This window comes from Ictidomys tridecemlineatus, chromosome 7 (genome assembly GCF_052094955.1).
Source record: "Ictidomys tridecemlineatus isolate mIctTri1 chromosome 7, mIctTri1.hap1, whole genome shotgun sequence".
Taxonomy (NCBI): domain Eukaryota; kingdom Metazoa; phylum Chordata; class Mammalia; order Rodentia; family Sciuridae; genus Ictidomys; species Ictidomys tridecemlineatus.
In genome coordinates this window covers 192,123,733-192,151,643 of record NC_135483.1, presented here as the reverse complement: position 1 = coordinate 192,151,643, position 27,911 = coordinate 192,123,733, and the positions used below count along the sequence as shown (strand labels likewise).

The 27,911-nt window shown below is 35.5% G+C and overlaps 1 protein-coding gene across 8 annotated transcripts in view; it reads right to left on the bottom strand.

Moving 5' to 3' along the window:
• The window catches only part of Gigyf2 (GRB10 interacting GYF protein 2), a 129,484-nt gene that overhangs the window by 86,633 nt on the left and 14,940 nt on the right, over positions 1–27,911 (bottom strand). For 5 of the 8 annotated variants that reach the window (XM_013359165.4, XM_021727065.3, XM_021727066.3 and 2 more), the window contains 3 exons: positions 13,461–13,543; positions 4,380–4,509; positions 3,335–3,430 (listed from right to left, as the gene is read on the bottom strand). In XM_013359165.4, the coding sequence (XP_013214619.1) occupies positions 3,335–3,430; positions 4,380–4,509; positions 13,461–13,501 (267 nt within the window). In that variant the 5' untranslated portion in view covers positions 13,502–13,543. Of the gene's footprint in view, positions 1–3,334; positions 3,431–4,379; positions 4,510–13,460; positions 13,544–13,963; positions 14,035–27,911 lie in introns of those variants that run through there. The other 3 variants (XM_078018244.1, XM_021727064.3, XM_040268026.2) reach the window with 2 other exon arrangements.

Sequence of the window (27,911 nt, the reverse complement as noted above, 5' to 3'; positions counted from 1 at the left end):
CCAACAACTCCCAAACATTAATTTATTAATCTTTGATTTTCCCAAATGACTTATATAGACACTTACTACATTCTAATTTCTTAGGAACGTTAAGGGATATTTCTGGATGATTCAATTACTTATTCTGTTGCTTAAAAGTCCACCAGGTTTTGGTAACTAGTAGCAAGTCAACTTCCCTATTCATTATGTAGCTTTTCTGGCCCAGATAGTCTCTAAGAAATCTAGAGAATCATTTAAGAAAAAAATGAAAAAATTTTTTAAAAATTACACACACACACACAAAACAACTAAAAAATAGAATAGAACTAGTATACTTAACTACATAAAAATTAGGGATGTAGATTTTAGTGGGAAAGCATCTGCCTAGAACACACAAGGCCCTGTGTTTGGTATACAGCAGTGCAAAAAAAATTAGCTTCTGTCTTTTAATAATAAATATAATTTAAAAATTCAGAAAACCTATGGGGCACAGCTATGCCAATAGAAATATAAGGAGCTCACATATATACTGTAAATCAACAACAACAAAATAAGATCCAAAAAGAAAAACTGGCAGACAAAAAGAAAAAGATTAACAAAAATATCATCAATTAATAAATATTTGATAAACTCTTCACTGTTATGAACAAAAAAATGAAAGATACAAAAATGGAAGAAATTTTTTCCAAATTTGCAGGGAATACATTTAATAAAAATATTCAATCTTGGGCTGGGGTTGTGACTCAATGGTAGAGTGCTTGCCTTGCACGTGTGGGGCACTGGGTTCAATTCTCGGCACCACATATACATAACTAAAGGAAAGGTTCATTGACAACTAAAAGAAAAAAAATTTTTTTTAACTCAATTCTTGTAACAACAGAACAATGTTCAGTCTGTACTGCCACTTGAAATTAAAGGAGGAAAATACATACATATATTTGCTTGCAAAAGTCTAGAAGAACTGGGTGCAAAGAACCAAAACCCAGTGATTACAACACACTTTAAGAATGATCACTGCAGAGGCTGGGCCTATATCTGACAGAGAACTTGCTTAGAAAGCAGAAGGCCCTGGGTTTGATTCCCAGAACCTGGTGGGAAGATAGGGAGCACCAGATATGGTGGTACACACCTGTAATCCTAGCAAACTGGGAGGCTAAGCAGGAGGATCCCACATACAAGGCCAGCCTCAGCAACTTAGCAAGACCTTGTCTCAAAATAAGAAAGAAAAAGGGCTAAAAATGTATTTCAGTGGTAAAGCACAACAGGGTTCAATCTCCAGTACAAAAAAACGGTGGGGGGTGCAGGTGGAGAAGAATATTCACTGTATCATAAGCTATAGTAGCAACAGCAACTTAAAATAACCTAAATATCCAAAGATAGAGGATGGGAAAAACTGTGGACATTTCTCATACCACAGAATGTACTATAAAGCATAGATGACCAATTGACAGCTACATGTATCCACATTGTTAAATCTAAAGATCAAAATGTTGAGAGAAAAAAGCTTCAGAATAAACATAAAGTATGCTAACTTCAATGTAAAATGTATAATCCTATAAAATGAAAATATTTTTATGGCACTTGGATAAATATGTAACAAAAATAGGAAAACATGAATAAGAAAAACCAATTCATGGTAATCTCTGGGAAGAAACAGAGACATATAGCCCTAAGAAGTTTCAACTATATGGAAAATCTTATTTTTTAAAACCAAAAAAAAAGGATAGAGCTGGACATGGTGGCTCACTCCAGTAGTTCCAGCAACTCGAGAGGTTAAGGCAGGAGGATGATGAGTTCAAAGTCAGCCTCAGAAACTTAGCAAGACCCTATCTCAAAATAAAAAAAAAAAAATCAATAAAAAGATTGGGTGCATCGGCAAGAAATTTCAGCAATCACAAGAGACAGGGTTCTTTCTTTCCAGTGTTCTTTACAGCATAAACTACTGTTTTGTCAATGAAAATATCCATTATGATCCTAGAAGATAATGGGTTTTATGAATGAAGATAGAACTAGCCTGACTTAGAAGCTATAAATAGAACAAAACATGTTTATGAAATTTAGGTGCTAAGGGCTGGGGTTATGGCTCAATGTTAGAGTGCTCGCCTAGCATGTGTGGGGCCCTGGGTTCATCCTAAGCACTGCATATAAATAAATAAAGGTAGTGTGTCCAACTACAACTAACTAAATAAATAAATAAATAAGTCTGTTTGGTTTTTTGGTTTTTTTGGAAGGTTGGTCTGGGTATTTACTCTACCTTACTGCAGGAAGCATTTATAGCTACTTACACTAAAAAAAAAAAAAAAATGCCCTTTGTTTTGTGAGACAAATATGTCTTTTATAAAACTTATAAAAATGAGGTACATTAAAATTTCTTTCCTCTATATTCTTTCTCAATTTATATAAGGATGTAAAAGAAGTTGTAGTATTTAGGTGCTAAGAAAAAGAATCACCAAAGATGACTACTATATCTTTCTTAGATCTTAACACAATTCTAATAGAGAACTGTTTTAATAAGCTGCTCCCTCTTGATACAATGGCTTCATCCATGAAAAACATGAGTTACAGAAAATATACCCATTATCACAAAACATAATGATGAGAATGTTCTGCAATTAAGATAGCAGTGACAGCTGTGTAACTCAGAGATACACTAAAAGTAACTGGCTTATATACTTTTAAAAGCATAAATTGTATGGAGTATGAATTATATCCCATTAAAGCTATTTTTTAAAAGTCATAATAATTTTTTATTTAAATTAGCACTCAAGCATTCCAAAAAATTCGTTTCTCCATTGTAATACAATCATCATAAGCTTCTTGAAATCACTCATTTATCTTTGCATAGGACACAGTGCACTATGAATAGGGAAAATACAAAATTTGTTTCTTTCCAGCCCAGAAGTTTTTCTCTCTCACAGTATTATGAAAAAAAGACGACAGAAGAGTTTCAGCTGTACTCTTGAGATGAAGATCATTTTTCTTTAGTGGTAAAAAGAATGCAATAGTGAGAATACAGGTTGGCACTGACTTATGGAAAACTATGCTTTTCTACAAAGTTGAACTTCTCCTTACCCTTCAAAAAGAATCAATTCTTCTCTACTTATAATACATTATAAGGGATAGTTCTCATTATCCTTAAGGCACAAGAAACATTTCTCATCTCTATATGATAGTCCACAGCTTCAAATGCAAACTCAGGCAATTCAAAGGCATCCACATACCAAGAAATAGTAAGAAGGAAACAGACCCGAGAAGACTCGGGATAATCCTTGGGGCCAAAGTACTAGCTTCCCAGTTTCATGACTTAACAGAAAGGAACAAGCATTTGACATGTGACTCAGAGTTAAGCCCAAACCTGTTCTTCTTCTGTAAAGGGTACCAGAGCCAATGGTGGCAGGGGGTCTTCCTGTAGGATAGGCAGAAATTCTTTATCCAGAAGGTCTGAAGGTATCTATATGACAAACACATGACCATGAAATTAATGCTATTCCTCCAACTGAAAGAAGATAAATCAAGAAAAAAACACTCTTCATCTATTATTATTATAAACTTAAAATTTATTCAGCCACAATAAAATTCTGTCAAATATTAATAAGCTGAGTAGAGTGCTCGCCTAGAATGCACAGAACTTTGGGGTTCAATCCCCCCAATCCTTATCTATATAAATTAAAAATCCAGTAACAATCCCTCTCCTCTCATGAGATGACAACTTTTGGATTTGGCATTAACTCTCATATTCCAGAGCACACAGTGGAGGAGTAAAAATCTCCACATTTAACTCAAGGCAGATGGTAAGGACAGTTTCATAAGCAACTTTATCTGTCCTTAGCAACATTAAAATTAAAGAATCTCCATCCATTAATGCAGGAAAAATAAAGCATACTGGAAAAACAGAATAGTATTTCTCTCAGTATTGTTACACTGTTTCAGTTTAATCATTTACAAGTGACAGAAATATAGTATTACATCTTAAGATTTTTCTCCACTAAAAACTATATTTAACTCAGGGAAAGGATAGAAAAGCTACCCCTCCTCTTGTTCCTGGCTTCTAACTGGAAAGGATAAGAGGTGTAATACAGATAAGGGAAAAATTCTTCATTTCTCAGCCATTTAAACTGGGACAAAAATAGAGAAAAAAGGGAAGTTAAGAAGAAATTAGCTAGAGAAGGCATGATGCTACTGCTATCTCTTGCTGTATGCTCCTATAAGGACACTGAAACATGATCTTCTCTAAAAAGAAGAGAATAGCCTCTGTTAACACTGTCCGTTTCAATGCAAGAAAAGGTAAAGTGGAGGATAAAAATACAGGTCAATACATGAACAGAATAAATATTTTCCATATATCAACATATCACTACACAAGTCTCATTCACAATTTTAAATTCTTCCTACTTTCTCACCTTGTTGTCTTTAAGAAAAAGTGCTAACATTTCTTCTCTGCCATAGCGATAATCTGCTAATTTATACTTCGGCAATGCTGGAGAAAGAGGAGGGGACGTAATACTCCCACCACTGGATAGAGCTCGGAGCCTAGAATAGGAAAAACAAAATACAAAATGAAGTGGCAAATATTCTGGCACTATGGAGTTTGTACTCTATATAATACACTGCAAAGAAATTCATTTTAGTTCCTGAGAAGAATAAAAATAAACCTTATTATCTCGAGGTAACAAAGATTTGACCTCGACTACAACTTGCTATCACAGCACAGAGAGAGCAATTCAATAAGAGGTAACTAACTAGGCAAACCCATGGCAATTCCCTAACTTAAAAGGTGTCACAATATGTTCCTAAAAGCCTGGGAGTTAGGAAGGGGATAGTTTACCAAATTATAAAAAAGTGAGGTGCCACTTTCCCACTAGATTCATAAAATAAGTCTAGCAATACCAGGTATTGGTAGGGATGTAAAACAATGAAAAGTCTCAAGCAGTGCTGAAGGAGATCACTGAAACAAGCAATCATTCATAATCACTAATTATTTAAAAGCTGTTAATAACAGCTAATTGTTAATAGTTAAAATGTTTAATAAAGAATATGACATAACAGCAAAATAGAAAGACTTACAATAAAGATAACTTTTGTATAAAATGTATATATCACATATAGGATTATACTATTTATAGACATACAAAATATGGTAAAAGCACAGAAACAAACATGAAATTGACAAAAACAACATTCAGGATAAGGTTATATCTGCAAAGGGAAGGAAAGTATAAAAGAAGCTCTAATTGTACCTTTAATAGCCTATTTTATCAGCTTGGTGACAAGTACATGGAAGCTTGTTATAATTGTATATACCTGTGATATTTCATAATATATTTTAATAAAGGCAATTAGTGTATTTATTGCTAAAAATAAAAAATAAAAATGTGCTCCAAGCTGACACTGCCTCTAAGGAACAGAAATGGGAAAGAAAAAAACATTTTGATTTTTAATAATATTTTTATGAAAGAAAAACCTCAGCAAAAAAAAATGACAGAAGTCAGATCCTACTGCAGCACTGTGTCAAAGAGCATGTGGAAAAACTAATATTAGAAGCAAAGTTCTATAAACCTGGTAGATGCCAAGGGGAAAAAGAACCAAAGTACTTTAAGTGGGTTTGCTAAAGAAGAAATCCAATAAAAAGCAATAAAAGTCATACCCCAAATTGTTAAGCTCTTTTCACAAAAGTAAAAGAAGGGAGCGATCTACTAAATTATAACATATTAGAAGCCCGTATGAAGGCCAGGTAAAAACACAGTAAATATTTGCATAGTATTAAAAGTGGCAAGAAAAAACATGCGTACTAAACATAAAAATGTATTTCCACATAGAAAGTAGTACAAAAAAAGAGTGAGACTATAGGGGTTTTTTCCAATGTTTCTATTTTCTCATTCTACCTTTTTTAAAAACCTTGATACCACTTTGAAGTAAACCTTTGGATTATCACTCTTCTTCTCATATTTTAGAATCTCTTAAAAATAGGGACTTCTTTTAGAAGTCTGGTTTTCCTGATTTGACCCATGATGTCCTCTGCATTTCATGTAAATTGGCAGCTGGGTATAAAGACTTAAAATGTGGGTTTTACTTTTTTTTGGCAATATTTCATATGTAGTGGTTTATGATTACATTAGGAGACATACAGTGCCTGGTTGTTTTTGTGATGCTAAGTCATTCAGAATCAATGCATGGATTCCTAACTTCACCAAGGTTGTTGCAAAGTGATTCTATTCTATAATTCCTTCTTTATTTGCTGGACTATTTTTGCAAAGAGAAACTTCCCTCTTATACTATTTGGCCTAGTTACCCAATGGCAGTTTATACAGGGAAGGAAGGAAAATCCACCTTGACTATTTCCTTTAAATTTTTAGTTTTCAAAATAATGGCTTGGTTTACTAGTATCCTTCAACATTAACAAAATACTTTTTATTAAGCTGCAATTACTCTTAACAATGTCCAAATTGTCTCATCTTTGACCAGTGGGCAACTCTAATCTTATTCCTGGGTCCTTCTGACATAATTCTATTAATCTGTAACAGTGTTTGCTCTGATATGTCAAAATCTTCTAACTTATCTTGTATTATCTTGCCTCAGAACTGGGATCATCCATTTCTTCAAGGAGCCAAGACTATCTCAAATTACTAAAAAGGCCACTATCTGGCTACTAGGAATGCTCATTACTACCTGATTGGTCTTTGTTTCCTCTGAAATTATTTTTGGGCTTAGAGATTATTTAGTACAACCCCCATAAGACAGGTTAAACAACCAGTAAGAAAACAACATGACCCAAAAGAGCCATCCAACCACTGCTGAAGAACATTCCAGGAAACACCTCTTAACACAGCTCCATAAAGTTGGGCTATACCCTAAAAAAGTAAAAGTAACATCCCCTGAAAACTGAAGCTGGGAATTTTATACATAATTAGCTCATTTGATCTTATTTTTAAGTTTCATAACCTCCAAATAACAGATAAGAAAAATGAAGCTGAGGGGTTAAACTTCTAACACATAGTCACAGTCAGCAGAACAAAGATCAAGCCTAGGTTTTTATGGCAAATAGAGCATGATCTTTCTAATCATGAGGTCTCTAAAAGTGTTTAAAATAGCCACAGTTTATTTACCAATTTTAAAATATATATTTTTTACTAGAAATTATTTTAAACTATTTTCCTTATACCAGGCTAACATGCTTCCCCACAACTTCTATGGCTGAGGGCACATCTAAGCCCTCTTTCAAGTGAAAATCATTCCAATCCTGGCAAAGTCGCCATGTCTCACTAGAGACTCCCCCTAGTGGCTTATCATCTCTAATTTCTTCAAATGCTCTTCACAGAAAGTTTTCAATTCCATTTACCACCCTGTCCTGTCAATGGATCCTGGATGCCCTTCCAATGTCCAGGACTAAACAATTCTTGTAAGTACTAGATCTACTGAGAGTAACGTGATTGATAAATCCTCCAGCTGCTATAGAAAGATTGAGAAAGGTGACAATGAGTCAAATTAAGAGGGTCCCCTGTGTTAGAATAATGACTGTGTTCTGACTCAGTCATCATCAAGTTCTATTCCAAGTCCTCATTCATATACAAATTCTTAGAAAAGCCGAAATATATCTGGGTTACATCCTTCCCTAAAAACCCATCAGCAGTCTTCGTCTCCTCCACACAATCCCCTCATCTAGAAATCCAAGACCTCCCTACGTTTCCCATTTATAAACTCAGCTAATAGTGATATTTAATGCAGCATTCCACTTCTAGCCATACACTCTTCATCTCTCCTCTTCATTCCAGAAGTATCCCTACTTCTTTACTTCCTTCAAAACCCACTGACAGCTGGCTTCTCTCCCCACTCCACTGGTCTGCAAAGTTCATCAACATTGCCAAAAGTGAAGAAAACTGCCTGCCCTCAAGAACTTCACCTCCTTGTCTGAGAGGTTTTAACACAGGAAGCCCTGCCCTACCATAGGCAGTAACTGATAGGTAGCAGTGGCAGGACTCCTAATACCCCAATACCCCCATATTTGCCCCCATCTACACTTGCTAGTGCTATTCAAACTCCAAACTTCAGTTTTAAAAAGCAATGTGGAATGTCAATATAGATGTGTGAAGGTTTGGGAGTCAAAAGGCTCTCCTGCATAAGTTCATGATTCTTTTAAGTCCAGCTCTGACCTCTCCTGCAGAGGCAGGTTTCATGTTGAACCATAGAGAGGCCATCAGGGTCAACAATGCCCAAACCTTACTCATCAGTTCATTCATCCCAACCACCATTCCCAGAGGCAGTTAAGAATTCCACCACCCAATCAGCACTAAATAAGAGTCTAGAATTCACCCTTTACTCTCCCCTCACAATCTACCATCTCTTATACCTCCTTATACGTCTTAACAAATTCTAAATCTCTTAAGTCATATTTTTTTGTTGTTTTCTAAATGAGAATTGAATCCAGGGATGCTAAACCACTGAACCATATCGCCAGCCCATTTTGTTATTTTATTTGGAGACAAGGTCTAGCTAAGTTAATCTACACTAAGTTGCTGAAGCTGGCCTCGAACTTGCAATGCCCCTGCTTCAGTCTCCTATATAACAGGTGTGCGCCACAGCATCTGGTTTCTTGATCCAATAACTTCATTCTAATTCATATTTTTATTTTTGTAACACCATCCTAAATTATATAATTAGTCTTATTCCATCCTCCACATTACAAGGAAATTTTATTTCAAAAGCAAATCTGGGGCTGGGATCTTAGCTCAGTGATAAGAGTGCCTGCATAGCACGTATGAAGCACTGGGTTTGATCCCTGGCACCACATTTAAAAAAAAAAAAAAAAAAGCTAAATAAGCAAAATAAAGGTATTGTGTCCATCTACAACTAAAACTATTTTTTTAAAAAAGGCAAATCTAAATAAAACTCTCTAATTCTTTATTGGCACACAATAATCAAACAAAACATTGAGATTCTTAGAAGGGTCACCTCCAAGCTCATTTCACTCACATTTCATGTTACAGTAAAAGCAAATATCATGGAGTTCCTTTTAAATCTACACTTTCTTGCCATGTTGTCTTTAAACATGCCCTTTCTGCTGTCAAGAATATTTTTCCTGAACTTTTTCACCAATGGAGGAGAGAAGGATTCTAGGGAGAAGATAAGCTACGTGGGAAGAACAGGGAAGTAAAGAAAGGCAGGATAAAGAGAGGCAGAATAAACAGAGGGAGTTGAGAGTAGTAGGAGAAAAAGGGAAGAAGATGAGATCTAGACACAGACACAGAATACAGCAGGTACTTGATAAAGTGTTTTCTATATAAATCCTAGTATTCTCTTCTAAAGTATACCTTTAGATAATATCTAATTTACTACCCTAGTTTACTACTACTTATACCCTTCTGAAACCTGGGAATATTAACACATTCCATCCTCTAGAACTTCTCCCAATTTTTCACAATTACACAAAGATTCTGAATAGTAAGCTAGCTAGCCATCTCAGGTTTGCATTCTCCCCCCCAAAATAAAAATAAATAAAACCTAAATACTTTCATTCAACAAACACTGCCTACATCTGGTACACTAAGCTAAATAATGGGCTTGGCAAAATTCAGAAACACAGGTCTCTCTTAATAAAATACTTCTTTCTGAAGCAAAAACGAATAGAAAGAGATCAGCCACAAAATGGTTAACTTTTTTTTTTTTTTTTAAATCTAAACAAAGTATTCTGGAGCAGAAAAGTACCTCCCTCTTTTGCAAGGTCAAGACCTGGGAAGACATCCTTAAGACCAATGGAGAGATGAGACAAAAAAAGAAATTCCCTTGGCTCCTCCCCCATTAAACCAGGTCTATAGTTTCACTCCCTACAATAAAATTATTATCTAAATTTATCTAGGTAGATTTTTTGATCTTCACAAAATTTTGTAAAACCCAAATAAATCAAGTAAAGTTGAATTTGTTTTATAAATATCTCAAAAGTATACTTTTGCAAAGAAAAAATTAATAGGATTCAAATCAATGTTAGCAAAGGCTCTTTGGGTAGTAGGATGAAGGGCAACTTAAATCTTTTCCTTTTTTTTCCTGTAGTATTGTTTCCTCCAGGTTTTCTGAAATGGGTCTTTTTGTTTTGTTATAGGGACCAACAAAAAATTCCCAAAGACCTAAATCAAAGGGATTTAGCATCAAAAAGTTATCAAGATAGTACAAAGTGTTTTGTCAAGGGTGAAGTAAACACACAGAAAATGGGAATTAAATTAATCAACCTGCCCATATATCATTCAAAAACCTCAAAAATGAAACTTGTTGATTTAATAATGCCACTTTCAAGGAATTAATCCAAAAAATGATTAGCAATACAAACAAAACCATTCAAGAAAAAATGTATGTACATATATATCATTTACAATAGGAAAACATTTAAAACAACTTTACTTTCCAATAATTTACGCATTCATTTAACAAAAGTTTATTTAGTGCCCAACTATGTGCCAGGCACTGGAGATACAGCAAAGAACAAGCTATACAAAAATCCAGACCAAGTACTTGCCCTCAATGGAGCTCACAGTCTAGTGAAGGTTGAAAATAAGCGTATAAAACATTTGGCATGTTACACTTTGATACAGACCATGAAGAAGCCAGGGAGGAAGGGAGTGGGGTGGTAAGTTGTTGAGATGGGTCAGGAAAGGTCTAAGGCAACAGCATTTGTTCAAAGGCTTTGAAAAAGTGACTCCTGTTTTATACCTAGAAATGAGCAACTTCTCCATTAAATTTATCACACCCTTTTAAACTGATTGATTCTGATACATCTCTTTACTTCAAATATAATCTAAGACCTAACGAATTCTGTCTTGGTCCAAGTCTCTCTAAGTCTTCAGAGTGTAATCCATTCCCACCACAGATGTTCACAGATGTTCTCTCATCTTCACAACTGCCCCAAGTATGAATAATCTCTTCATTTTGTGCATATATTATTAAACATTGTATTTTACATTATTCATTAAAAGATGATGACCTTAGTAATGAGATCATCACTAAATGGTTCTGTATGGTTCAGTTACATTGAATCAATGTAATAACTAACCCTTTATTCTTGAGTACTTTGAAAACAGTTTCTTACCTCATGTTTCATAATGAACATGTTACTTGCAGAAAAATATGGCAGCAGTCTCTAGTTACACTGCAGCTTTCTAGCTCACGGTTACTTGAGTTATTTAAGGGATTCATTTATTTCCTTTGCCAAAAGTAATCTTGATAGATGGTACAATTAAAGAATACCTACTCAGACCTCCATTCCTCAGTTCCTGGGCATTTAGGTGACTCAGTGAAGGGTCCTAAATTCTAATGCTTATCGGGTAACAGAGGTAACAATTAGATAAAGTTACTGCTTAAGGATTTAAGGAACTGGCAAATGCCCTCTGCTAAAGCTCACTCAATTCAAAATTTTGTTTAAAATACAAACAAAATTCAAAATAGCAATGAAAAGGAAGATGTGTAAGATGCTGCTGACAGACTTGGTCAATGACACACTAAAATGACTATTTGGGAACATATGGCGAAAGGCATAAGCGAGCAAATTTTTTTCTTTTTTTTGCCCCCCAACCCCGAATTTTTTTCTATAACAGGCCAGAAAGAAAATTAAGCTCTGCAAATCAGTTGGCTTCTGATATAACTATTCAACCCTGCCCAAGTAGCATAACAGTAGTCAGATAATATGGAAACAAATGGGTACAGCTGTCCTCCAATAAACTTTTATTTACAAAACTTTATTTACAGTCCCACAGGTCACAATTTGCCAACCCTCATTTTAAGACACTAAGCTAAATATGAAGTAATTCTACATCATCACCAGTTTTGTTCCTCCTTTGTTTCAGTTAAATTTCTAGTGTTACTCTCTTGTTACCTATTAACAGTGATTTTTTTAAAACTTTCTTAAACTACCTAATGATTTTAATCATGTTTTTACAAAGAAAAAGATATGAGGGTATATAAATACAAAAGAAGCAATAACAAATTCTAAATAATGACAGAAGGGCTACACACAAAATGGTTTACAAACTGAACTATATAAATTTAAATTCAGTTGGTAAAAGAAGTTAATGAATTATCAATAAAGATTTAGCTATAAGAATGTTCATTAAAAATACTTTTAGAATATTGAAAAACTGAGAATAGCTTTTATATGCTACATATGGAGGACTAGTTAAATAAATAATAGTACATCCATACAATGCAACTATTTAATAGAATAGAAAATATTTATTGATAAAAAAGATGCTTTGGAATTACTGATTTTTTAAAAGGTTACAAAATTTAATGCACAGCATGATCCCATTTTTGTAAAAATAAATGTACACATATACAAATAAGATACATAAAACCACCTGGAAAAATACACCAAGATATTTTACAGTGGTTACCATGTATGGTGAAATTATGGTGATTATACCTTCTTCTGAATTACTTATAATTTCTAATTTTTCTAGAAACATGACCTAGTAATAAGAAAATTAGTTTTAAAATATAAAATGATAACTGAAAACAGGTACAGTATTAAGTCAACATATTCAAAATAAAAATATAGGAGTTCCATCAGTTCTCAGGACTTCAAATAGTGATTTCTCCTCAGTCTCCAAATGCTAGCTATAAAGATTAAGAAAATCTAGGAATCACATATAAAAAGAAATGCATATAATAGGGCAAGTCCTCCAATAAAGAGCTACTACAAGATGTCTACGTTACTTATCAAACCACCAGCACCTGAACAATAAAGGATGTTTAAGACACTACTCCAATTTATCCATACTTTAGACACTGCCTCTGACATTGCCAAAAGGATTGTTCGAGGTATAAATGAAAAAAGTAACTATCATTATTCACGCCACTGAAGAGAGGATCTTCAAGCACCAACTTTTGGGGAAAAGGAAGGGGGGGGGGGAAAGTCACACTACAATGTGATGGATCTCAAAATTCCATGAGAATTCCATATTCGGAGTCCAAACACATCTGTAAGAGACTCAAAGGTCAATTAATTGTTATTGTGGAAAATGCTAACTCAATCCTAGATTGGCTACTGCTAACAACCAGTATAATTCTGGACCACCTGCCTAGCCCATCAATAAAATAAAATTCAAACAATATTTCCATACAAAACAATTTTTCAAATGCATCTATGAATAGCAATCACAACACTATAGCAGAAAACATACACATTAAAATATTACAATTATATAAAATTTAATATGTACCAAAAAAATGTACCTAGACAAGGGCTCGAACAAAACAAACAATTTTCTAGGGTGATGGAGCTGTAGAGTTTGAATTTCATTCCCATGACATAGCCAGACCAAGAAAAACATTCCAATGAAGTATAAAAAGGAGTCATTTACCAAATATAATTTATTACTAGTTTTCAACTAGGCACATGAAGCAAAGTCTCAAAAATGTGTACATGTACACACCACCCAGTACCTGATCAAATACCTTTCTAGTCATCCAATATCAAACAGGATGAGACTTTGAAAACTCACCATTCAGGCCCAAAGTTCAGTGTCTGCGTCTCCGCTGCCATTCTTCTCCGTATTTTTATAAAGAGTTTTATATGGGGAGAAACCTGTTAAAGAGAAGAATAGCTGCACAAATTAGTCAAGATTAAATGCAGAATTCCAGGTCAGAAAGCACAGCTACGAGTGCTTTGCTTATGTTCCTCTCAAAACAGAATAACAAGAATTACATTTTTTAATTCCTATTTATAACAGTAAAGCAGGCAAAATGAAATGAATAAATCCACCCACAGCATAAGACTAAACTTCCAAGACAGGTAGAAGCAGACTATGCAGGGAACTTGGGACAAATTAAAGGATACTCTCCTTTAGTTTCTATTAGTTCCTTGAGAAGGGTACCCATCGCCATAAGGGACACTAAAGATTACTAAACTAAGAAGCCTCCTCACCTATCCCACAGCCATCTGTCATATCTTTTCCCCACTATCTACTCAGCACTTTATACCCCGGTGACGCTTTAAAAAAATCACCTTGTGAGGGCTGGGATTGTAGCTCAGTGGTTGACTGCTTGCCTCACGTGAATGAGTCACTGAGTTCGATCCTTGGCACCACATAAAAATAAATAAAATAAAATATTGTTTCTATCTACAACTAAAAAAAAATTGTTTTAAATCATGTTGGGGGGCAGGGGCTGTGATTCAGTGGCAGAGCACTTGCCTAGCACATGTGAGGCACTGGGTTTGATCTTTAGCGTATACAAAAATAAGCACATAAAATAAAAGCATGTTGTCCATCTACAACTACAAAAAAATTTTTTTTAAATCACCTTGGTTCATCAAGTTAAAATAAGCTAATGAATTTCATGAGTAACAATTCAAAAACAACTGTAAACCAGGCATGGTGGCATGCATTTGTATTTCCAGCTTCTCAGGAGACCGAGGCAAGGAGATCAGGATTTCAAGGCCTTGAATTTAGCAATTTAGCAAGACCCTGTCCAGGCAAGAGGGGATCCCACAATTTTAAGAGATTAGATCTTAGAAAATGGAAAATGGTATAAAAAACTGTAAATATATTATGCACATTGGCACATTCCTATAACTCAGGAGGCTGAAGCAGGAGGATAACAAGTTCAAAGCCAGCCTCAGCAATTTAGTGAAGCCCTAAGCAACTTAGTAAGACTCTGTCTCAAATAAAAATAAACATATAAACAGGGCTGGGGATGTGGCTCAATGGTTAAGCACCCCTGGACTCAATCCCTAGGTACAAAAAAAAAAAAAAAAAGTAAATAGACCATAAAATAGTCTTAAAATAACATCAAAAATGGAAAATGCAGTAAAAAAATTACACATTTTCTTTTACATTTTAACTTCACTGAAGTTAGATTGCATTTTAACGAGAAGTTATGTTATAACTGCCATTAGTTGTATGGCAGTTGTGCCAGTTGTCTGCACACAAGCTTATTTTTAGTTTTAACTGCTGCTTAAAGTCTTCAAAATGTTTACAAGATGATTCTGAAATGAAATAAAACTTATTGTCTATTACAAAGGAAATAAAACAGCAATGGGATACAGTGAAGTAACTATTCATAATTAGATGAATAATTCCAAGTGCTCTATAGGACATTAAAAAAAAAAAACACAGCTGCTCATAGACAACACTGTGCAAACCACATGGTCACGTGCAAAAGCCCTGAAGTATTTTAAAGGGTTAAAAATTTACCATGCACAGTGGTAAGCACCTGTAGTCCCACCTCTTAGGAGGCTGAACCAGGAGGATAGCCTGACCCTAGGAATTAGGGGCCAGCCTGGGCAACATAATGAGATACCAATCTCTTAAAAACAAAACAAAACAAACAAATAAATAAGTTAAGATTGAAATCACTGGGCTGGAGTTTGCCTCCCATGTACAAGGCCATGGGTTCAATCCCCATCAAACACAAACACACACACAAAAAAAAAAAAAAAAAAAAGAAAAGAAAGAAAAACTAAAGCACTTAAAATGCTTTTAAGAGATCACAAACATCAAACCACTAAATTTAAAATTGATAAGAAAACTCTGGAGCACTCCCTTAAGAACTGCTGCATTGTCAATACTTTGTTACTACGCTGGTGGGGAAAGGAAAAGAAAGGAGGGAGACTTCCATAATGACTAGCTGAAAAGTGATTTGTAAGAGTCAGACTTTATGAAAACCTTAGGACCATTTAACCAATTTATTTCACTTTGCTATTATTAGTAATATATAATAAAAAGGTACTGGGCTGGGGATGTGGCTCAAGCGGTAGCGCGTTCGCCTGGCATACGTGCGGCCCGGGTTCGATCCTCAGCACCACATACCAACAAAGATGTTGTGTCCGCCGAGAACTAAAAAATAAATATTAAAAATTCTCTCTATCTCTCTCTCCTCTCTCACTCTCTCTTTAAAAAAAAAAAGGTACAAGTGATATATAATAAAAACCTGCATTCATTTTCTAAATAAATCTAACAACGCTTCAAAAATGCAAAACAAATCAAAAAGTGAAAAAATTTAGCAATTAAGAAAGGTCTGTTAAGAGTTTACTTGACAGTATAATTTCTAAGTAATGCATAAAACAGCTTCAAAACTGTTTCAACTGAAATTATGGTACATCTCAACTGAAATAATGCAGTAAAATATCCACTGTTCAAACAAGTATCCTGGGGCTGATGTGGCTCAGTAGCAGAGCGCTTGCCTAGCATATGTAAGGCACTGTTTTCAATCCTCAGCACCACATACAAATAAATGAATAAAATGAAGATACATCAATATCTTAAAAAAAAATTAAAGTATCCTGCTTACCAAACTAACGACCTACTTAACCATAAATCAGCTCAGTATGATTTTTATATAAACCTCCTTAGCCACTAAACAGTGCTGTAGAGCCTATATCAACTTTAAAATTTTTTATAATGCAAAATACCTTGAAAAACCATTTTTTCCCACCATTTTAAACCTAGCTAAAGGTTTTAAACTCAAATACCTAAGAGACTTCTGATCACTGGAAAATGGTTCTGAATTTAAAAACCAAGTCAAGGTGTGAACCAGACTGAAATTTAAGTGATTAGATTCTGATAAAAAGTCAATATGGGGGCTGGGGTTGTGGGGTTGTGGCTCAAATAGTAGAGTGCTTGTCTAGCACATGTGAGGCACTGGGATCAATTCTCAGCACTACATAAAAAAATTAAGATATCATGTCCATCTACAACAACAAATATTTTTTAAAAAGTCAATGTTATTTGTGAAAATATTAAAATAATGCTTTATGATTTTTTTCCTTTTTAACTCACTACAAGGCCACCACATATGGTCACATTTTGCATAAATATAAAACTCTGGGTGTGCCATTAACACAAACAATACAAATGAGCCCCTAGAATTGTGTAGTGCACACCTGCCCAACTGCAGGTAACAGTCTTGGACTACAAAAAAAGTCCTGAATTCAGGCAGCAGGTAAGAAACAATGAGTAAGGAAATCCTGTTCCAGTTCACTTTACTATCCAGCCTATAAATCAAATCTTTAGGTACTGTAAAACTCCCACAATACACATTAAAAAGCTCAGAAGTTTTTTTAAATGCCTTAAGCTAGGAAGCCAACTACCATTTACAACATCTTCCTAAGAAAATTATTTCCTAGTGTAAATTTCTAAAGAACTCTTAAGAACTTAATAATAAGCCAAGTGATTTAATTATCAAAGACCAACACTGCCCTGAATAGTGCTCTGTTCATTTTCCTTTATAAATTAAAGCAGAAAACCTAAGAGGTATGACTATTGAAGATATTTAACTTAAGCACTTAGTACCATACTCTGAGCTCCCCATCCAGAATTGTTCCTTCCCAAATAATTTAAATAAACCCAGATTTAATGGATTTAAATCTCACACAATGCCTCTCAATTATTAATTAGGTTGGAATGGAAACTGCACCTTATTTCTAAATACTCTTCTAAAGTTAAAAAAAAAAAAAAAAAAAAGAAAACCTAAATAGTCTTTTTAGGGATGTTAGAAAAGACTTCACCACCTCTCCGAATGTTTTCATTTCAAACTCCTAAAAGCCTGTGGTTTTCAGCTCTGGATTTACGAAACTATTCAGGATTGTGAGCCAGAATTCTGGTGCTCCACCACATTATTCTACTTCTTCAGACTGCAATCTCAAGAAATTACTTCCTCCTTTTTCTTTCATGGCTAGCACTAGCCTTAATTTCCTTTCTATTACATCATCATTCCCAAATTTCCTCTTTTCCTCTTTTCTTCATGTTCCTCAGAGTACTCATGGTTATTTTAATTATAAACTCTGTTCAGATTCTACCTTGAACTTTTCTGATCTATAGTGGTGCTCCCTATTAACCTTGTGGATAGAACTCTGCCCACAAAATTGTGGAGTGGTAAAGAGGGCATAGGGAGTGGAAAGGTCATTATAACAAAAGCAATGAAAATTCTCCCATGAATTTCAAAATGGCCCATTGACAGGGGAGGATCCCCACCCCTGTCCTAAATTTCAATTTTTATTATGTTCTATGACATCACCAACTGATAAAGGTGGTGATGGGTATTTGGGGATACAAAAAAAGTCATATGGAATCTCAAAAGAAGTACCCCAAAACCCTTGGAATGCAGGAAACGCCCATGAACTTTTGAATGCAAAACAAGCATGTAATCCCAGCTACTCAGGAGGTTGAGCCAGGAAGATCTCAAGTTGGAGCCCAGCTTGGGCAATTTAGCAAGACCTTCTTTCAAAATAAAAAGGAAGGCTGGTGTTGTGGCTCAGAGGTAGAGCATTTGCCTAGGATTCTCAGTACCACATATAAATAAATGAATAAAATAAAGGTCCATCAACAACTAAAAAATAAAAATAAAAATTTAAAAATGCTCTGAATAAAATTAGATTTCAAAATAAAAAAGACTGAGGTATATATCTCAGTGGCATTCCTAAGTTCAACACCAACTCCTGCAAAAAATAAAGAAGAAAAACATGTATGCGAGCAACCCTGCCCATGTCTTTAGCTTGAGAGGTTGCTTGACTCATGCCATTGCCTGTAAAAAGTAACATGAGAGCAAAACCAGGGAAACTTATGCAAAATTGTATAACTCTGCCCTGACTTCACCTCTAGTCCTACCCCTAGCAACTGTCCCTCTATAAATATTAATACTCTACACCAAGGCACTGCTGTCTCTGCCTCTGAAGATGGCCCACAATATTCTTTGAACGTACAGTCCTTGCTTTATCCCAAAGCTTCTCATTCTCAAGATGGCCAGCATTCTCCCTTGAATGATATTTCTTACTTTACTCCAAAAGACACCTCTCCCTTGAGATAGCACCCATTCTCTCATGAATATGTGTCTAGCTAAATAAATCTGTGTCTGACTAGCACATGATGAAATTCTTTTCCATCATATCCCCTGGTCCTGAGGTAGGATCCCCTTTTCTGGAAATTCCTCCAGTGACACCACTGTTTTCAGTTTATTTGACAGTCAGGCTTCAAATGAAAATCCCTCCTTTCTTCTAGCCCTCATATCCAGTCATTCTGCCACAAATTTGGCTAACTCATAGATTTTTCTTGCATTCTTATTTTGTTATAAAGGTCCAAACCCTTTTAACTCATGTCTGAATTATTACAATAAAATTTCTAATTTGCTTCTTAGACTAAGCCTCAAGGTCAATTTCCCTAAAACACCCCCATGGTCACAACATACATTTCCCTTTATTTATTTTTTTTAATACTTTTTTTTTCCTAGTTGTAGTTGGACAATACCTTTATTTTATTTATTTATTTTTATGTTGTGCTGAGGATAGAATCCAGCACCTCGCATGTGCTAGATGAGAGCTCTACCACTGAGCCACAACCCCAGCCCAACTTCCCTTAATTTTTTACTTATTTATTGACGTGGGGTGGGGGAAAACCAGGGACTGAACCCAAGGGTGCTTAACCACCAAGCCACATCATCAGCCCTTTTTATGTTTTGAGACAGGGTCTCTCTAAGTTACTGAGACTGGCTTTCAACTTGGAATCTTCCCACCTCAGCCTCTCAGCTGCTGAGATTACAGGTGTGTGCTACCACACCTGGCTTCATAGTGTGTTTTTTTTTTTTTTATTTTAACTTTATTGTTGGTCGTTCAAAACATTACACAGTTCTTAATACATCATCTTTCACAGTTTGATTCAAGTGGGTTATGAACTCCCAACTTTACCCCCCATACAAATTGCTGTATCACATCAGTTACCCTTCCATTGATTGACATATTGCCTTTCTAGTGTCTGATGTATTCTGCTGTCTGTCCTATTCTCTACTATCCCCCCTCCCCTCCCCTCCCCTCCCCTCCCCTCCCCTTTTCTCATCCCTGTTTAATGTAAATCTTCTTCTCAAGCTCTTCGTCCTTACCCTGTCCTTTCATAGTGTGTTTTTAAAGACCTAAGGTAGGGCTGAATGTGGTGAGATTCTGTCTCAAAATAAAAAATTAAAAATTAAAAGGGCTGGGGATGTGGCCAGTTGTAAAGCCTCCTGGGTTCAATACCCAATACCAAAAAATATACACATACATACAACATATGATCAAAACTCCTAGTATTTCAGGTTCCTATTATCTGATGACTCTAGCCCACCCAACTCAATCCATTACTATTTAACCACTCATCTAAAAGTCAGAAAAAAACTTCCTATTATCCACTCCATTTAACTTGTTTAATTGTACTCATGCCATTCCCTTCCCACAGAAATCAACCCACCCTCCCTCAGAATAGTTGCAAAATCAAGAATCCATTCAAACTACCTACTCCATAAAATATTTCCCAAAGTAGAAAAAGTACTGCTCCCTCTGGAAAAGAAAAGTCTAAAACAGGATTCAGAAACAGAATAGAATATGTAAGATTTAATACTTGGGGTGAGGAACTTTTCATATCTATATTAAAAAGCCTAAGCAGCAGCAGAAAATAGAAACTAATTTGGAGGGGAAGGACTTTGAGTATGGTTTTGGAAAAAAATAAATGTGAAGTGCCTGACAAGACGTCCAAAAGACCTTGAACTCTGGAGTTGAGTTAGGATAAGGAGACACACATATTTGGAAATGAATCCAGAAAGTTACAATAAAAAATTCAATGAGGTTACCCCAAAGCAGAATCAAGATGGGACTAACACAAGGGACAAGATCCAAACATCATATACAAAATGTACAAAAGAATACAAGAAAGAGAAAAGCATATGGTTAGATACCCAATTCAAAATTTTTTTTCCTTTTTTCTTTTTTGATACCAGGAATTGAACTGAGGGGCACTCAACCACTGAGCCATATCCCCAGCCCTATTTTGTATTTTATTTAGAGATAGGGTCTGAGTTGCTTAGCACCTCACCATTGCTGAGGCTAGCTTTGAACTCACGATTCTCCTGTCTCAGCCTCCCGAGGCACTGGGATTACAGGCATGTGCCACCAGTTCAAACTTTTGACTTAAATTTCTAACTTAAACTCAACTTCACTGACTCCAGATTTCTACTGAAGGTACCCCAGATATACTGTTCTCACTGTAACTTTAACACTATACCTACAACACAACACATATTAACCTCCAAAAAGTTAATAATCACTATGTTAACAGCCTAGAAAGTGTCCCTCCATGTTTCTATTCACATTCAAACATGCATTCACATATATGTGGTAGGGCAATTAACCATCTGCTTATACAAAACTAGAATCAAACCACCTACTTTTTTCAGAAGCATGCATTTCTCTCAGTAAACAGATACAGAATTAAGCCATGTATTTTGAAAGCTATATGAAGTTCCACAGAAATTGATAATTTTCAATTTCTTGCCTTTACTAACAATGCTATAATAAACAATCTTTTATACTTATGCTTTCACTATTGGAAAGATTTCCAAAATTCATGGTTTACTCAAAATAATACACAAGTTATGATTTCTTTGGAGAAAATCATTCAAAGGTCACAACAGTGAATTCAACATAATACACACTGTTCATTTAATACAGTATTTTAAGTTTCATATTTGTTATTCTCGTGGTGGAATTTTTTTGGGGGAAGGGGAGTACTGGAGATGAAACCCAGGACTTCACACATACAAGGCAATCCTGAGCTATACTTCTCAGCCTCATACTGCTATTTTTATTTAACTTTTCATTTAACAAACTGCTAGGTTTTAAGATTTCTTTAAAAGATAGGAACTCCATACTATACTAGTGTTTTGATTCATTCAGAATGATAACAGTAGTTACATACAGTAACCATTAAAATATATGCTAAATAGAACACAGCGGAGCAAGCTGTAATCCCAGCTACTCCAGAGACTGAGGAAGATCCCAAATTTGAGGCCAGCCTCAACTTAGCAATACCCTGTCTGAAGATCAAAAGCGTTGGAGATGTAGCTCAGTGGTAGAATGTCTCTGCATTTAACCCGGTGTCACTTAAAAAAAAAAAAAAAAAAAAGTTAAAGTTCAGACCCAGATTACATGAATATACTCTATACTAAAGGTTTAAAGGGAATTGGGGATGGAGATGTAAAGCTTAGTGCCCCATCTGTGTGAGATCCAAGCTTAATTCTCAATGCCACCAAAAAAAAAAAAAAGGCAAGGTAGATGGACTATTAATATTAAGACAACTTTAGTGTTCAAAAGTTTGCTGAAAAAACACATGTGAACAAATTACATGCAAACAAGTCAGTTTTCAAAAATAAGAAGTCTGGTGCTTCTTTACTTCCTTCCTTGAGTATGAAAATATGCCCAACTGGTCACTGTTCCTTTGAATGGACTAATACATCTTAAAGAATAAAACTTCAAAAAGCTAAAACAAGAAAGATATTTATATTGCAAAATGACATTGGTATACAAAATTCATTAAATACCTACCAAGTGCCAGTATCTGCTGAGCCCTGAGGACACAGGGGCATTGCACTCAAGGAACAAGAGCTCTCCAGAGGAAAACCAACTCAAGGCCAAGGGAAAAGAGCCATGAAAGGCTTTAGTGAAAGTGACAGAAGGAACAGGAAATGAAGTCTAAGAACCAGAAGAGCAGAAACTGAGTCCAAGCAATACAAACAATTCACTTCTATAACAGCTTACCTAAAACAACAAACTATAGGATCTAGGACTGCAGAGGTCTGCAACAACGGGGAGCCAGGCCTGGAACTTTTCTTGAGCATGTCTAGGCTGACAATTTATATTGATGTTTACTTAACTGTATGTATTGTGTCATCATATGAACAGTGAGCTTTAACTCTTATGTTTGGCATTTTAAGACAGTTAAATAAGGACCAATTTATCATTTTACAACTAGGAACTTCCTAAATAGAAGACTAATCTAACAGATCATTTTTAACCTGAAAACATATTAAAATAGATTTTTTTTCTGAAAAGCATGTATGTTCATGTTCCTAAATACACAACAAAAATTTTTGTGGAAGAATGCATTAAAAAAAACATAAGTACCTCTGTGAGAGGGACTGTTGGGATGAGTGGCAGAGCATTTGCCTAGCACTGAACACAGAAACATTCAAATTTTAAAATTTCTAAATCAAAAAAGACTGAAAAGTCTTCATTCTTCAAAAGGGGACACTTGTGACTTTTAAGAATAGTTGTAAGAGGTGGGGTAAGGGGGTAAAGTCAGACTGTAGTGGGGTGAGTAGGCTGGGTGAGGAAGGAAAGATCACAAATGTAGTCAACTCTTTCAAACATTTTAGCTGTAAGCTGGACACAGTGCCATACACAATTCCAGCAATTTGGGAAACTGAGGCAAGAAATTCAAAGCAGGCCTTGGCAACTCAGAATAAAAAATAGAAAGGGCAAAAGGATGTGGCTCAGTGATACAGCACCCCTAGGTTCAATCTCCAGTACAGAGAGGCAGTGGGGGGAGGAGGAATCTTAGCTGTAAAAGAGTGAAGAGAAAGAGTAGAAAGAAAATTTTCCATACCTTAAAAAAGAACTAGTAGAATCAAAAGATAAAGAAACAAGTTAGCAAAACAAATATATATATATATGTGTGTGTATATATATATATATATATATATATATAGTATTTGAGAAGGCACAAAAGATGAAGATTTCAGAGAATAAATAGGGAAAAACAACAACAAAAAACAAAAAACCTTTACTCCTATTCAATTGTGATAAAAGAAAGTAGATCTAAATGACACGATTGCCTCCAGAGTTATTTTCATGGGTGGTTTTTGGTGGGAAGAGAATCACATTTGATGGCCTGAATTTTTCTAGAGAAGTGAATGACAGAGAAGATGACAGCATAAAAGGGTTTGAATGAAGAAGATAACCGTTTCCCTACAAGAGTGTGGGGTTTTTTTGTTGTTGTTGTTGTTGTTGAATTTAAGGATGCTTAGTTTATTTTAAAAAATAATAATAACAAAAACAATATAGAGTTCCCTCAATTTCCCCTAATGTTCATACTTAAAGAACCATAGTACAAGCCAGACCCTTGTATGTAATCCCAGCAACTCAAGAGGCTAAGGCAGGAGAACTGTAAGTTTGAAATAAGTTTCAGCAACCCAGTGAGGCCCTAAACAATTAGGCCCTGTCTCAAAAAACAAAAAGAACAGAGGATGTAGTTCAGTGGTAAAGCACCCTGGGTCAATCCCATTATCCCAAAGCAGGGCAGGGGGACACCACCCATTCATCAAAACTAAAGAGACCAACATTGGTACATCACTATATAAACTCCAGAGGTTTGTTTTGTTTTGTTTTGTTTATTAAGATTTCACCAGTTTTCCCAACCATGTTCTTGCTCTGTATCAGAATCCAATCTAGGATCCTCAAGGAGATCCCAGTCAAGATAGAGCACCTACTTGCAAGGTGGTAGGCTTCTCTCTCCAACTTAGCAGCCTAGGTATAGGACAGAGAGGGCTAACAAAACTAAACATGGGTTAAGGTTTTGTCAGCACAGTAAGAAGAATAAAAGAGCAAAGCAGAAGCTTGAGAGGCTGAGGCAGGAGGATCATGAGTTCAAAGCCAGGCTCAGTAACAGCGAGGAGCTAAGCAACTCAGTGAGACCCTGTCCCTAAATAAAATAAAAAATAGGGCTGGAGATGTGGCTCAGTGGCTGAGTGCTCCTGAGTTCAATTCCTGGAACCAAAAAGGAAAAAAAAAAAAGCAAAGAGGATAGCAAAATTCTGACTTAGGAATCAAGGGGAAGAAAGTAAAAACAGAAGTTGACGTATGTGAGATCCTGATAATGTCAAAAAGGTATACTAGGAATAAAAATGAAGCACCTGTCCATAGGAAAATCTACAGAAAATCTCAGAGGGCAAAAGGCAAAATTACCAGGGGAAGATGAGCTTAAGAAGGCCTGAGGGGCTGGGGATGTGGCTCAAGCGGTGGCACACTCGCCTGGCATGCGTGCGGCCCGGGTTCAATCCTCAGCACCACATACAAAACAAAGATGTTGTGTCCGCCGATAACTAAAAAATAAATATTAAAATTCTCTCTCTCTCCCCCTAATTCTCTCTTAAAAAAAAAAAAAAGAAAGAAAGGCCTGAAAATATCTCATGAATAGCTTACTACAATGTAGCTGTTCAACAAAAAATGACATTTCAGAGAAGTCAATGTAAAGTCTTAAAAAAGGCTAGATGAAGAGAAAAAACTGTGGTATGAGGGTAAGACAACAACAAAAGATGAATAACCAGAAAGACTATCATTCCAGACAATGACAGGCAGAGACAGGAAACAAGGTATATAGGAATTAGCAGGCCCCAAGGATTCTGGGAGAACTTGTCCTAGTTCCTTTGAAAGACAAAAATCACTCACACCTTTAAGGAAGAGTCAGAAAAGGACGGAAAATGCCTCTGAGAGAAACTAGGCAAAATATTCTCATAGTTCTGAGACTATCTTAGATAGCTTATCCTTAAGATATCTTAGCATATCTTTCTCATGCTGAAACCAACTATGACAGAGTAGAAGACAAGGCTCTCATCTCCCTCCTGTGGTCTTTTCTCACCTGTAGATATCCTAGTTTTAAAGATAAGGACTTCAAACAAAGGCCTCTCAACAAATTTTAAAGAATTGGCCTAAAGAGACCAGAAACAGGGCTGGGGATGTGGCTCAAGCGGTAGCGCTCTTGCCTGGCATGCGTGCGGCCCGGGTTCGATCCTCAGCACCACATACCAACAAAGATGTTGTGTTGAACAACCAATAAAAATAAATAAATTAACTAATTAATTAATTAATTTTGAAAAAAGAGCTTTGTAATGTTGTGAACAACCAATAATAAATAAATAAATAAAAGATGTTGTGTCCGCCGAGAACTAAAAAATAAATATTAAAAAAATTCTCTCTCTTAAAAAAAAAAAAAAGGATACATTCCTTCAGTTCTTTAAAAAAAAATAAAATTTAAAAAAAAAAAGAGAGACCAGAAACAGCTGAGGGCAAAGGCATATACCTTTAATCCCTGCAAGGCTGAGGCAGGAGTATGACAAGTTCAAGGCCAGCCCAGCAATTTAGCAAGGACCTAAGGAACTTAGTGACACCCTGTCTCAAAAACTAAAAGGGCTAGGAATGTGGCCCAGTTGTAAAGTACACCTTAGTTCAATACCCAGTACTGAAGGAAAAAAAGACCTGAGAGAATATTTCTATGTGACAACTATTTCTGACCTTGGCCATTACTCAAAATTCCTTGTAAGTGAATTCAAGTAATCTGATCCTTATACAATTATCGGGAAATCTGTCTTCTTCAATAAACTGCATCCTTGTACTTGATAATGTTATGTAGTCTGATCCTTTTGTCAACTTTGAAAAGACTATGAGCTAAATTTACCCCTTACTATTGGTTACTTTATCTCTGATTATTAGCATAATTATTTTTGCTTTTCTCTGCTTTTCTATTGTTTTCCTAGCTTCCTCATCTTTGTTAAGCTCTTCTTTGGAACTTCAACTATCACTCTGTACTTATAAGTACATTTTCAAAGAAGGAGAAAGAGAAGAAATCAATCTTATTGCTGGGTTTACAACAAAGAGAAGACAGACTCTGGTCTCTCATCTACCTTAAGAAGAGAACAGAGGAGCTAGATGACGTGTAGGTTCAGGTAATCACTATCAACATGAAGGAGCTGCAGATCTATGTGTTAAGTTTCATGTTAACGAACACACAGCAAGGAGAAGACAAAACAGATGCAGAATCAAAATATGACACAGTGTCTAATGGTTCAACTTCGAAAGTATTCCCTAATACTGACTCCCGGAAGTCTTGATAGACTGATTAGCTACCACCAGTGTTTCACTAACAATTCAAAACATACACGCCTTTGAATATCTCCCAAATCTTACCAAAATCATCCGCTATTGCAAATCTCTATTTTCTAGGCACATAAAACCCAGAAAAAAAAGACAAAACCTCAGTTGGAGACCAGCCAATATTATGCAGTCTGCCAACAAGAATAACAGAATGAACACCAAAAAACCTGAATCTGCCCCTATTCTCTACCTTTCTATTCCCCTAGCACCCTTCACGTGCCAAATAAATGAATAGTTCTGTCCCCACTTCAGCAGTGTACTATTTTTACCTTGACCAGATCTAGACAAAGATAACACTCCATTATTAACTTCACCAGTGCAACTTAGTTTAACCTACTTCAAAAGAGTTCATGCATTATCTATTAAATCTAAATATATGCCCACCCCATATCCCCATAATCCACTGCTAGGCATATACCCAAGTAAAATGAACTCAAAGTTTTACCCAAAAGACAGAAGATTTTCAATGGCATAAGCAAGTGAATGAATTAATAAATAAACTGAAGTATATTCATACAGTAAAATATTACTAGGCAATTTTAAAAAAAAAAACTAATGTTAAAATATTGTATGAATCTTCCAGGTACTCCCCAGCATCTTTTGTTCAGCAAAGGAAACCAGCCACAAAGGAATACTTCAGGTATGATTCCATATGCGATGTTCAAGAATTGGTAACAGATGTCTGAAAAGTGCTCTCCATGGGAGTAGGGACTACTGACAAAGAATAGGAAACCTTTTGAGGTGCTAGAAATGTTCACTATCTAAAAATGGTGATAATAGAGGTATACACAAAATCCAAAATTTATCAAACTATATACTTCAGATTTATGCACATTTACTATATTTTAATCCACAATTTTCTTTTTTTGGTGCCAGAGATTGAACCCAAGGGTGCTTACCCACTGAGACATATCTCCAGGCTTTTGATTTTGAAACAGGGTCTTCTAAATTGCTGAGGCTGGTCTCTAATTTGCAATCCTCCTATCAGCCTTCTGAGTCACTAAGACTGAAGACATATGCCACTGCACTCAGCTCAATTATTTTTTAAAAAGGTTAAATTATATAGAATAGTACAATTAAATATATTCAGTGATCATGAAACTACACTATTTTAAATGCAAATTTTCTGATAACATAATAATTTCATTCCCTACTTAAATTTTCCCATAAAATTAATACCACCACTTTGAGAAAATAACCTTCAAATCTGTTTTTATTTTTAAACATG